The 13,617-nt window shown below is 41.8% G+C and overlaps 1 protein-coding gene across 1 annotated transcript in view; it reads left to right on the top strand.

Moving 5' to 3' along the window:
* LOC144891341 (uncharacterized) overlaps window positions 1-12,178 on the top strand; it is an 86,202-nt gene extending 74,024 nt beyond the window's left edge. The window contains exons 3-4 of the mRNA XM_078774285.1: window positions 6,054-6,300; window positions 10,251-12,178. Coding sequence (XP_078630411.1) covers window positions 6,054-6,186 — 133 coding nt within the window. The 3' untranslated portion in view covers window positions 6,187-6,300; window positions 10,251-12,178. The remainder of the gene's footprint in view (window positions 1-6,053; window positions 6,301-10,250) is intronic.
* Window positions 12,179-13,617: the final 1,439 nt, after the last annotated feature.

The following is a 13,617-nucleotide window of genomic DNA, read 5'->3' on the forward strand; positions in this document are numbered from 1 at the left end:
GGCGGGTACCGTTGCTCGTCATATATAATGGCGATACAATTTTTACCGCTTTGCTTTGAAGAACGGGAATGAAGGGGGAGGAGCGTGTTAATATGTCAGGTTGAAGGCTTTGGGTGGTGAGGGGGCTTGAAGCCAGATTTTAATCTTACAGCCGCCATATTGGTGCTCACCGTCACTGCGATGCGAAGCGAAAGACGCCTCACAGCTGTCACAATCACAATCGCTATGTCATATGTACTCCCGATACATGTACCAAATTCCCGATACGTGTAACTGTACCAAATCAACAGTTAAAAGGATTTTGAGGTGATAGCTGTTACGGCCTTGGCAAGATTGATGGAGACAGCGATCTGTTAGCGTATACACCGCCCAAATAGCTATGTGGAATTCTCATGTCGAGATTAAATGTCGTTTGAACTTTGGCCGAGGTCATTATTTACTTTTAATGGTGTTTATATACGAATGATGTTTATATTGGTTTTGGGCCGTCCTTTCTGCATATCCTGTGGGATTGTAAGTTGGAGAGACGGCCGTGATGGTGGCGAGGGGGTTGGAATTCTCTCAAGCAGGGATTCAACCCGTGTCCTTATAAAAGGTCTTTGTCCGAAGTCACCGAGTCCGATCGGTGCAGCTGTGCAGCGATCGGCGCAGCCGTTCGTGCGGCACCTGGGAAAACAACATCGTCACAATGAGAACGTCGTCACAATGAACGTTATGCGAACGCGAATGTTATGCGGTAGTCCAAACCTGAGAATGCTGGAGACTGAAGCTGAAATTGGGAAAACTAAATAGCCTATTTTACTCCTGGAGATCCCAGGATTACCCACCCAAAATATCTTTGCGATCGGTTCAGCAGTTTTTACGGTACCTTCGAATGGACAGACGGACGGACATTTGGTGAATTATAGCAATATTGCACCCTCCTGGCATTGGCATTCCCACGCTCCTGGCAGTGCCGCCCTCCTGGCAGTGCCGATGCTGGGTAGGGTGTAATGTCCTCCGGGCGGGAGTGCCAATCTCGGCCCACATTCGGTGGGCAATTTAAAGTGGTAATTTGTCCACAAAGTGATACTTTCTTCTGGAACCCATTGGACAGTTGGAAAATAAATTGGGATATACTGTAACCATATTTGACCTTTCTGGACCATACTGTAAAATGCTTTTGTGATATTAAATGCAACAAAAATAAAATTTCTACAAAATATTTTCTGGAATGCACTGTACGTCTGAAATTATTTTTGGAAAATACTATAACCAAATTTTGCCTTGCTGGACAACACTAACGGTTTTAGCCGCGTCGCAGACGCTGCTCATAGAGTGCCCTCTGTTGTTGTTGTTGTTCTTCTTCTTCTTGTTCTTCTTCTTCTTCTTGTTGTTCTTGCAGAGAAGACAAAACCTCAAAGCTCCACCCATTCTGGGAACCATAGCTCCACCCATTTTGGGAGAGGCTTCATATAAACAAATATCCACCATTTTATTAACTCGCATAGCTTTGAGGCCTGTTTTGTAGGCCCGTGGTGTCTTCCTCTCTCACACAGTTTTATTTCAAATCAAATTCGATATATCATTTCATTTTTCACAGTCGCTAACATAGTTTTAGACTCGGTTGAAAAAAAACGGGAAGAAAATCCGATGAAAGTTGCCCTTTATAGAACGAAATGAATTCTCAAAGGCCTGTAACTTCAAGTCCATTGAGATTTTTTTTTTTTAAATCGCGGCATGGTCAGTCATACACCGCCCGAAATAACAGATGGGAAAATGCACGGAGGTATATAATATGGAGAGCCAATTGGCCACCTCGCAGCATTAGCCGCCGTGAAGCCACCGGAAATAGTCTGGCGGCCATATTGGGAAGCCGATCGTAAGCCTGTCAAAGCAAAGGCGTGGCGCACTGATGATGCAGCTGGAGCGAATTTTAGGACCGCCGACTATTTAATTAATATAGAATACTAATATTTGAACTGATATTCGGGCTCAGAATCCCGTTCTTTAAGGAAATGGTGTTCATTAAGTTTGAAGTTGGTTCTAGACGCATTTTTCCTGGGGAATCCAATGGTTTAGAGCTTGTTTGAAAAAAAAGTGCCCAAAATTACCGCTGGGTGTTCTTTATCGTTCTTCTCATGACCCAATCACCCACTAGTAGGAATAAGAATCCTGACATGTTACACCCCTGTTTAACTCTTGTCTTCACCTTGAACCATTCTGTTGTTTCACCTTGGTCGACGACCGCACATTGAAAGTCTTGGTAAAGGGCTTTTACAAGGTTCACTAATTTTCCAGGTATGCTGTATTTCTTCATTATGACCCAGACTTTCTCTGGGCAAGGAGTCGAAAGCTTTCTAGAAATCTATAAAATTGAGGTACATCGTCGTTTGCCATTCTTTGGCTTGTTCTATAATATTCCTCAATATAAAGATCTGATTTGTTGTCATGTTATATGATGTTACTTAATTCAGTCATTATATTGTAACTAAGATGTGTATGTTTCTATTACCGAGATGTTAGAAACCACGCAGATATAATGATAACCAGAGTTTATTCTACACTGACATGGGTCAGCAACACATCAACAGTGAGTCAGTCACATAAATGACATGAAACGCTGTCATGTAGTTAACCCACACAATTCACAGTTAACCCACAAAACACACCCACACCATGTAGAGATGAGGTCGCTCTTATATTTCAGCTTGCTCTGGTGTTGCCTCACTGGTGAGCAAACAGGACCAGTTTGCAATATTTTTTCCTGATGCGCTCTTCCTTCATGTCATCATCGAGTGTTCTCACAACATGATGGAAACGTATCTTGCTGTATGATTGTGATACAGAATGTATTAAAGCAAACACATGGTTGCTGTCTGCCTCACAGTCAAACATGTGCCGATCCAAGGAAGCAAATGTAGACCGACCGACCTCAGAAAGGACAGAAGTGGAAATTGCCACTCTTATCCCACTTTCACGAGGCATTTTGCCATTGCTTACAGCCAGGAGCCTCTTGACACAGCGTTCAGTCGCCTCACAGACACGAACAACACTGTGCGAGGGAACTATGAGGCCACCCCTGTTCTTGGTAACAATCAGGCTGTACATTGGTGTGGTTTGCCATTCTTCGTTGTTACTGGTCAATGCAGAAAGACATTGGCTACACTTCAGAGTCTTCCTCACCATCCTCACCACATAGCGGGCAATATAGCCAACACATGACTCTGTAAAGATGGAAAGTTGCTCAAAATTTGGAATATCCGCATAGTCGTGGTCCTCTTTTGCCGGCGATCTCAACTCCAGGTCGTATCGTCTGGCCACCAACATGTCGTGACTCTCGTCAGGCACAGCCTGCTTTGCAACGCACTTGAAGGAAGCCGCATTCAGGATTCTGGTTGAGTCCTGTGCAGAACAGTTCCCACTTGCAGACTTGATGTCATGTCGCATCAAGAGGCGCTTATCGGCTTCAGTCGGACGGACTTCGGCTTCAGTCGGACGGTTTGACCAGTCCTGTCGAAGTCACTCTCATTGAAGTGATCACTGCACAGAACTGTGGTGCCTGGGGTGGGGTAGAAGGACTCCCTTCTCAGGGCAGATGTCCATCGAGAGCACAAGTCCTTATCCTTTGGAAACCTTGAAACAAAATACATTGTGGTCACAAAATGTGGTTGCGGGTCAAAACCTCAGAGGGCAGTCAAAACATCCGAGTCAAAACGACTCCATATCAAAATAATATTTTGAGTTTCATATGTATAGTTAAATACAACTTCATCTGCTAATGTTTGCCATGTGTCGGACTTTCGTACCTTCCACAAGTAACCCCCATTTGCTCTTTCTGCTCACGAGTGACACAGGAGGGCATGGAAACCCTGACAGTAGTAGACTGGACAATTAAGTGAAGCTCATCACAAATCAAATCACTTGACAATGATCACGAGCTGACGAGTCAATCTCGATACTTCAATCTGAATCAATGAATGAGTCAATCAGACATCAGTCTGACATACTCACATAGCCCTAGTGAATACACAATACAGTTATATTTGAGATCTGTGTCGTATTGCACACCCTGCGCGTGGTCTAACATCATCAAATTCAAACACAGTGTTCAAACTTCATTGAAACTTCATTGAAACTTAATTACCTAGCCCCACCACCGTGACCACGCCAAAAACTGAAAAAGCAGAACACCCGCGATCGCGGTTTGTCACTTACTTGTGAAATGTGCATGTGGAGGCCTTCCCTGAGGTATTTGTGCAGTCAAATGCAACACACTGTGGCATTTTGAAACAGCGCGTTCACAAATAAGACTCCTTACAGTCGGTAAGCATCCAAAATGAATCAGAAATTGTGAGATCAGCTGATTGTGAGATCAAACACGGACGCAGACACAATCGGCTTCCCAATATGGCCGCCAAGCAACTTCCGCTAGCTTCAGCCGACAGCCGTCATTGGCTCTCCAGTTTATTATATACCTCCGTGGGAAAATGCCGAGATATATATTTTTTTTTTTAAATCGCGGCATGGTCAGTCATACACCGCCTGAAATAACAGACGGGAAAATGCCGAGATATATTAAAAATTCGTCCATTTGATGACAATCGTCACGATGAAATATTTAATTTATACGTCATCACAATAATGTGGAGAGAGGAGCATAGCTTCGTTCACGTGTCGCCACATACGGGAAATTGCCGAGATATTTATTTTTAAAATCGCGGCATGGTCAGTCATACACCGCCTGAAATAACAGACAGGAAAATGCCGAGATATATTAAAAATTCGTCCATTTGATGACAATCGTCACGATGAAATATTTAATTTATACGTCGTCACAATAATGTGGAGAGAGGAGCATAGCTTCGTTCACGTGTCGCCACACACGGGAAATTGCCGAGATATATATTTTTTAAATCGCGGCATGGTCAGTCATACACCGCCTGAAATAACAGACGGGAAAATGCCGAGATATATTAAAAATTCGTCGCCACACACGGGAAATTGCCGAGATATATTTTCACTTTGCACAAAAATAACATCAAGTAATCGAATCAATAGGAATGTCCTGTGCCTATAACATCGACGTCATAGGCACAGCTGCATCTAGGCATTGTGTAACATCGACGCGGCTTTTGTTTTAATTAAAACTTTTTGTACTTGTTGTGATGTAAAACACCAAGTAGTCAATTTTGAAGTTTTCATTTTGAAGTTTTATAAACAGAGCACCATTAGCTCCATTATATTGAGAGAAGATTCTTGATATGATTGGAGCACAAAATGTGTACAATTACCACACTTCAGATATTATTTGAGAAAATCCAAAATTGGATCAGACTCCTCACTGACCCACGGCCTTTCAAACAAAGATGGGCACAGTAAACAACAATGGTTTATGGCACTCGTCTGATATACGACTCTCTCGCTCGTGATTCATAAGTTTCTCTGACTTAATGAGAAGTTAAACATTTTAAACTCAACTGGACTATGTCCAGCTGAGTTTTTGTCGACACCCAGTGTCCGTCGTCCGTCTGACGTCTGTCTGTCTGTCGTCTGTAAACAATTCGACGTCTACGCTCTAAAAGTCACAAATATTGATCAAATTTGATGAAACTTGTTATGCAGCATCTTTAAGACATAAACTAGTTTGGGATTGCATATGGGCGTGGCAGGGTGGCCATATTGAAAAATCAATTTTTGTCATATATTTTTAGCACATATAAACTATATAGTTCGTGGTTCTATTATGCATATTCTAACCCTATTGATATAGACCAGTTGAGTTCAGGTTCCCTGGAACCTCTAGTTTTTACAAACTATCTACTCGTATACAAGCCTTCAACATTTAATTACTCCAAAAAAAATTGCTCTAGCAGGGAAAATGGCCTTAAAATGGCTGTTGTTGTTTGTTGTATAAAAATTTTAAATTTCAATTACCACCAAGTATTTTTGATACTTTAAAGAAAATCCTTGTTTTTGACCTGTTAAGAACAAAAGCGTTACTTTTTACAAGTTATATAAACATAATAGTTTGTTTACATAATCTGTCAAACCCCTCCCAACTTCCTTTGTAGGATTGGGATTCTCAAAGATGTGTACACGTGGCCAGGTATCTGCTGCGCTCTCCTGCTCTTCCCAATTGGCATCATTATGTGCCTTGCTTTGCGGGAGCAGCGCTGTCTAAGCTGTGGGGCTGTCTTCAGCTGAGATCTTTCCATCCTGCACAATACTACGACTACGACTAGTTCTTCTTTTCACAACCCGCCTGGCTAGGCCTGCTGTTCGACTGAAAGTGGCAGGAAGTATTTTTTTATATGTCGAGTTAGCCTAGTCAAAAAATCTGAAAATGTGCCTTCATAGAATGATTGAGGCATTTTTGAGTAAAAGCAAACAAACCACTTTTTCTGGGGTAGTTTTTCATGCTGAATATGAATCTGTTGTTTGCCAAGCCCAAAAATGCGTAATTAGGTCACTAATCAAGGTCAAAGGTCAATGAGTGCAAAATTCAATTTTTTTGAAAAAATGCTTTATTTTACATCCCCTATCTGTACATTTCAATTATTTTACAATATTTTGTCTAGTAAGGTTGCTAAAGCTTTTCAAAATCTTATTTTTAAAGGAAAACGTGAGGACACATCTATGCTCATTTGCCTTTATCTCTGTAAGGGGCGACAATTAGTTTTTGCGTAATTTGCTTGCAGTTTAACCTCTAAATGCACAATGGGGCAGAGTTTTTATGCTCCTATTGATGGTCTAGAGATAGATTTTATAAAGACAGAATCTAAATGTCACCGGTAAACAACATAGGTCAAAGGTCAATGAGTGCGAAAGTCTTGCAATGACGTAACAGTTACTTGCACTTGAAACCATCCCTTTCACTCAACAGTGAAAGTGGCTTCATCTTTCTGACCCCAATGCATTTTCCATGTTTGTCAAATCATTTCCATTCAGACAGAGCAGGGTGTTCTTCAATAGACCCTTTATGATGAAGAATGAATCTAATAGCCTAGCATAAGCCATCTAGTTCGTACCCTAGGCATCAGGCATTAAACATTTCAGGAGTACAGGTAAGGGTCTTTTTAAGATTGTTAAAAAATGAAATATAAAATCAAATGAAAGTAAAGGAATGCATTCTTCTTTGGTGAGATACATGTACATACAAATGTGTAATGTATGCTTGACATCTCACATCATAGGCAGGCCTACATACATGTACATTTACCTAACAGTAGCAAAAAGACAGGCAGGGCATGGGCATTGACGATGAGTGCCTAATGCATCTACCACTAATGAATTAGTGATATCGGTTAGATGTTTTGTCTTGAAGAAGCTTTACTTTGTGTCTTTGAGAATAAGATTAAAACCCGGGCCAACACTGCCTGCGCTTATTCGATCATTTAAGGGCTGTTGCAGTATATCATACAACGTTGTAGTTTTCATGGTCAGAACATGCGTGCCTGGTGCTTAGTTTGGTTTCTGTTTCTCCCCTCAGGCCAACCATGGAACCTATTGCCAGCCTCAAGCGACAGCGTGAGGATGTGTCGTTTGAACTTTGTATCATTTGTCAGGGAACTAGCCAGGTCAAAGATACGATTTTCAACCAGACAAACCAGGGTATTGCTGCCATCAGAGAGGCGACCGAGCTCCGATGCAAACTTAGACACTATGAATTTCGATCAGCCGTGGACAGGCTTTCGACTCTCTTTGCAGAGCCTCCAGAAAGTCTCCCCAAACTTAAATGGCATAAGCTATGTTACTCTGCATACACACACAAGGGGAAAATAAATGCTAAGCTAGCCAAGGAACAATCGAAAAACGAAAAAGATCCTGAAAGAAAGAGTGTTTCAGCTGAAGCATGTCCGTTTTTACGCAGTAGTACTACTAAGATGAACTGGACATTGTGTATGTTCTGCCAGAACTTTGACAAGAAGCAGAAGACAAGTCGTGTCACAACCTTCAAAATGAGTAATGAAATTACGGAAAAAGCTAAATTTGTACATAACATCTTAGTCCGTACTGCAAATGAGAATGATTTAATCTCAGCTGAGGCATGTTACCATGTTAACTGTCTTAGTAAATTCTTTAGGGATGTCAAAAGGGCGGAAACTGAAAGCAAATCAGCAGACATGGCGATATCATGGTTGTGTCAAGAGCTGCGTCACTCTGCTGAGAAAGGGCACGTATTTGAACTATCTGCAGTGTTCGAGAGGTACAAAGAGTTAGCCAGTGAGTGCGACGGCACAATTCCTACATCGTATCTTAGTAGACTGGGGACTTTTAAAGAAACTTTGTCGAATTGCATTGGGGACATTTATGAATTTCTTGTGCTAAGAAATTTGGCGCCTTCAGAGAAACAAACTTTGCTTCTTCCACGACATTTCAGTCACATACCTCTTTCAGAAATGGTGTGCGGTCAGAACAGTGCAGACTATATTCCCATATTTAGACAACAGGATGATCATTTTCTGTCTTTAGTGCACGTTGCTCTGCAACTCCGCAGTGATATGTCACATCCTGCATTCGAAGGTTGCGATGTAAGCGAAAAAGCAGAGTTGGCAAGTGTACCACCATCTGTACTCATGTTTGTGAATATCTTGCTTGGAGGCCAAAGTAGTGTCGATGCTGAGTTTGACGAAAGTGAGATGTCTGAAACTGGTTGGGTGAAGAAGACAAGGGTCCTTAGCATTGGACAAGACATGGTCTATGGTGTATGTGGAGACAAGAAGGCACCGCCTAAACACGTTGGAATGGGTATGACGCTGCACCAGTCAACTCGATCAAAGAAATTAGTTGAGCTATTCCATAATGCTGGGCACATAATCAGCTATAACCGGGTTCTTAGGTATGACACTGCCATGGCTGAAAACACTCTGAAAGCGCTTGATCAAGAAACTGGGGCAGTTGTTACCAGCAACCTGGTTTCGGGACGATTTGTGCATTTTTCTGGCGACAATATTGACATCAATGACTCTACCCTAGATGGCAAAAATACATTTCACGCTACTCAGTTAGCTGCCTGGCAGAGGGGGCCATCTGCTGAAAGCGGTCTTGGAGACATCAAACCATCCAATACGTCAACGTTGGATATACCAACAGCAGTTGAAAAGATCCAACAACAGCAGTTTCCGACACCATCAAAGAAGGTCACAGAAGATGCTGAAAAGTTCATTTGCCATATCTACAAGGAACCATCTGAGAACTGTAATCAAGCCCGCATTAAACTGTTCAACAAATGCCATGCAACGGAGACCCTACCTCCATCTAGTGATGCAGCAAAGTTCCACATAGAGCGTGCAAACTACCAAAGTTTCATTTGGAGAGAGGCCAGTAATCCAATGACAGATCTGCCACCGCCGACTGATTGTGGATGGAAACTCGTTGATGACAAGTTGTCACCGGTTCTTACAACTTTACCGTCAATTCCAAAGGGATGCCGAGAACTTACTCAGTGTGGTTGCAAGAAAGGTTGCAGTTCTGATAGTTGCTCTTGTCGGAAGTGGGGGAAACAGTTCTGCACTGAGGCCTGCAAGTGCAATGCCAGTGAAACACCATGTCGAAACAGGCCAAAGTAGGGGGGGGGGGGTCAGAGCTTACACAGTTAAGCTAATTGGCATTCCCCTGGATGGCTCCTCCTTCCAGCCAATCAGTCTGACAGACTGCAATTGATTCAGGATTAATTAAGAATACATGTGATAATGATCAACTGCCTGCACTCCAAACATGTTTGCCATGAAGTGCATTTTGCGCCTTGTGCCATGTAAGTGCACTTTGCGCCTTGTGACCGTTAGCCTTAATTAAGTGGCTAATTAGTCAAATATTGACATTTAGTGTAGAAAACAATCTTGCTATTATATAGGACTCAGGTAAACCACTTCACTGATGGTATTTAAGGCAACAATTCAAGTGAATTAAAACAGTATGTCAAAAAACGAAAAGTTGCTTCATTACGGATATATTCACAAACATCTGATTTTTTCCCTTCACAATTCCCTTTACTTTCATAATTGTGAAAAGCTGTAGTAACCTTACCAGACAAAATACTGTAAAATAATTGAAATGTACAGATAGGTGATGTAAAATAAAACATTTTTTCAAAAAATTTGAATTTTGCACTCAGACCTTTGACCTTGATTAGTGACCTAATTACGCATTTTTGGGCTTGGCAAACAACAGATTCGTATTCAGCACGAAAAACTACCCCAGAAAAAGTGGTTTGCTTGCTTTTACTCAAAAATGCCTCATGAATTCACGTTTCCCAGAAATTTGACTAGACTAAGTCGAGGTTCGTGGAGGAGCTAGATAAACAAAATGGACCAAGACATATAAGTGTAAAGAGGGGGCAGGGGGAATAAACATCACCACCACCAGCAGCAGCAGGTGAGAGGGACAATATAGAGGAAGACATGGTGGAAGAGAACACTGGGAAGAAACAGCTCGGTACATTAAGGCCTTAAGGGGTAAACAGATTGGATCACAGAAGTAAACTCTAAATCATATAAATGGAAGGGAAAACTGGAGAAGAAGCAGACATGAACCAACCAAACAAAAAAAACGAAGAGGGGGTGAAGGAGCAGGGAATCCTGATGCAGGAAACTTGGAAAGAGGTGGCATGGAGAGGATTAATGAGGGTATAATTTGTAATTTGTTCAGGGTGTCGACGATAACTCGCCTACTCTTCGCAAATAACACTGAAAGAGCTTTAATGTCCCCTAACAACCAGAGCTATTGTCGACGGATCTTCCAGCTTAAAGTCCATCCGATGGATGGCTCGTCCTGCATGGAAACACCAGAATGACAATTTATAGCTGGGCCCAGATTCATGAATACAAACACAGGCTCGGTAGTTTGAAGGGACACATGCCTCTTAGTACTTGTAGCTGTCCACCGAGCAGGATAGCGATGAAAATTAGAGAAGAGCATTTAAAAAAATGCATTTAGTCACCACATTGGGTAATTCCAATAGCTGGTTAGAAAGTTACGCTTGCAGCTTTTATTACTTGGTTTGATCATCCCACAAACCTTTATCATGCTCACCAGTCTCCTTTGATTAATGACTTTTCCTAGCTTTTTTTTTCTTTTCTGTAAACTATTTTAGATCTTATATTAAACATAATCTTTACTATAATGCAGCTATTGCGTATATGTGGGTACGTATGTATTTATGTAGCCAAAATACCTCCCCCTGGTGGTGTGTGCGATAGCCCAGAAGTGGATGGCAAACTGAAGCTACAATTAAATTGTAAAGATATATTTGCATAAAAGTTAATTTAATTTGAAACTAATTAAATAATGCAACTATCACAGAGTTGTTTGAGAAGAACAGTACCTGGGTGCCCGCCGTGTACCTTCTGCTCGTCTTAAGAGGTCAACCGTATTCAACTGAAAAGGGAAGACTTACAAAACCACCGAATGACAGTGTAACATTTTCCACTCATCAGATATAATTGGTTTGTGTAAAAAAAAAAAAGTAACCACCTTTAGAGGCCATTTTTCCCCGCAAAGCGGGGGTTGGCCTTTTTCGAGGACCGTGGTTGTTGTTGTTTTTCGGTCCCCTTTTTGAAGCAATGTTTTACGGCCGGATGCCCTTCCTGCCGCCAACCCTTTTTGCCGCCTTTTACGACAAGCAGGGAATTACCAGTGAACTGGTACTTAATTTGCCGACCTCGGAAGGATGACAGGCTGAGTCAACCCCCCTGGCGTTAATTCAGCGATCGACCGGGATTCGAACCCAGGATCCTGGGATCCTAAGCTGGCACCCTAGCCGCTAGCCCAACACCAGGGTTTGTGTGCTTATTCCAAATGACATTTCAGAGCTTGGCCAAGAAATTGAAGTGTTTGATCTCAACAATCGCAGTAGTAATGAAGTTGAAGTTTTAAAAGTTGTTTGAAGATTTCATTTTTTGTTTGTTTAAAAAGTTACACATTGTGTGCCAGTTTACTTTTGGTCTTCAAGTGAAAGCAACATGCACTTTGGCCAGAGAATGATGGATTTTAAGATTAGGGTTGTTTGACAAACTACTCCAGGTACAATATTGTTTATTTATACAGTATTATTGATAATTTATGAACACTTGCAGGTTTATGCAAAAAACCTGTTGCTGTGCTTCGTGAAGGCCTTTCTCGTATGCGCCACACTTTGAGGCGGTTCATTCAATTTACAAAGGGAGGAATAAACTTACGGTTTTTGTTCAACTGATAATTATTGCCCAATGTGATATTTTTCTTACAGAAAAAGAATGTATACCTTTTAGAACTTCAGCATTGTTGGCAAATACTACTTCGTTAAAGAAAATAATAATCCAAGGTCGTCATCACAAAGCAAGCTCGTAGACTGGGTTCATCAAACATGGAAGAAGTATTTGTGTTTGCTACGTCTCCACAATGAATTGCACATTTGATTAATCACAAAATATTAATGGAAGACTGATGTTGGTGAAAAAAAAGAGCTAAGTTATATTTTTGAGGAAAGAGTGGAGCCCGCTTTAGGGGAATGATGTCTAGAACAAGGGCTCGATTATACTTAACATGAAAGAAGCTACAATTGGGATGAACTTGGCCTCCAGTATTTAGTAACACTTAATAGTGTAGAAAGTTTCATTGTTCATATTAAACAACTACTATTTATGATCATCTTGAAGTAGAAGGAAGATATTTACACAAAACTGAGTTCATCCTGATTGTATCCACATCCGCATCATCAATGTACCAGAGTGATGTTACCAAAGCTTTCTCGTGTTATAGGTAGTTTGCCATTGCTTTCCAGGCAGTCAGAGCAGGAATTGTTTGTTGAGGTTGCCAGCGATAGCTCGCCTAGTCTTCGCAAAATATGCCATTATATCTTGAACGTCCACCACCTAGTGCTGGCACACAGAACACCCCGTTCAACCTCCATCCAATACTGCCCAACTTTGACAAAAGGAAGCAACTGACGTACCTGAGAAAATGAGTTAAGTAGCCCAATCACATCATGGAAGCATCCACTGACACTGATTTTTCTAATATGGTTTTTGTTTTAGCTTCAACGACAAGGAGGTTGACTCAGCCTGTCATCCTTCCGAGGTCGGCAAATTGAGTACCAGTTCACTGGTAATTCCCTGTGTGTCACAGGAGGCGACTAACAAGGTTGGCGGCAGGAAGGGCATCCAGCCATAAAACATTGCTTCAAAAAGGGTACCGTGGTGCCCGAAAGAGGCCAACCCCTGCTCTGCAGGGGAAAATGGCCTCTAAAGGTGGTTCTTCAACTGCCATGTCAAAAGGAAGCAAGTGCCAGCATATTAATGATTTGCAATCCCAAAAAGAAGCACGCAGCCAAAAATGTTTTTGTAACTTGCTTCCTTTTGCCAAAGTTGGGCAGAATAGAGGGTGCACTTTGATGCAATGCCATGCCTGCGGAACATGTTTATGGTCAAGTCGGGAATGGAACCCAGAATAGACAGCACCAAAATAAGTGTGCTACATCTGCACTAGCCTATCGGAGAGTTAGACGTCACACAATCTAAACTAAACTGTTTACGTTTTGCATCCCACTGATAGGCCGGATCTGGATCCAGACCTGAACCAAAATCGGATTAGTTCGTTCTTGTCACACAGCCAACCTGTCCACCAAGTTTTGTCCGAATCTGTCCACAACTTTGAGAT

Source organism: Myxine glutinosa, chromosome 3, assembly GCF_964187855.1.
Source record: "Myxine glutinosa chromosome 3, kmMyxGlut1.1, whole genome shotgun sequence".
In the NCBI taxonomy this organism is placed as follows: domain Eukaryota; kingdom Metazoa; phylum Chordata; class Myxini; order Myxiniformes; family Myxinidae; genus Myxine; species Myxine glutinosa.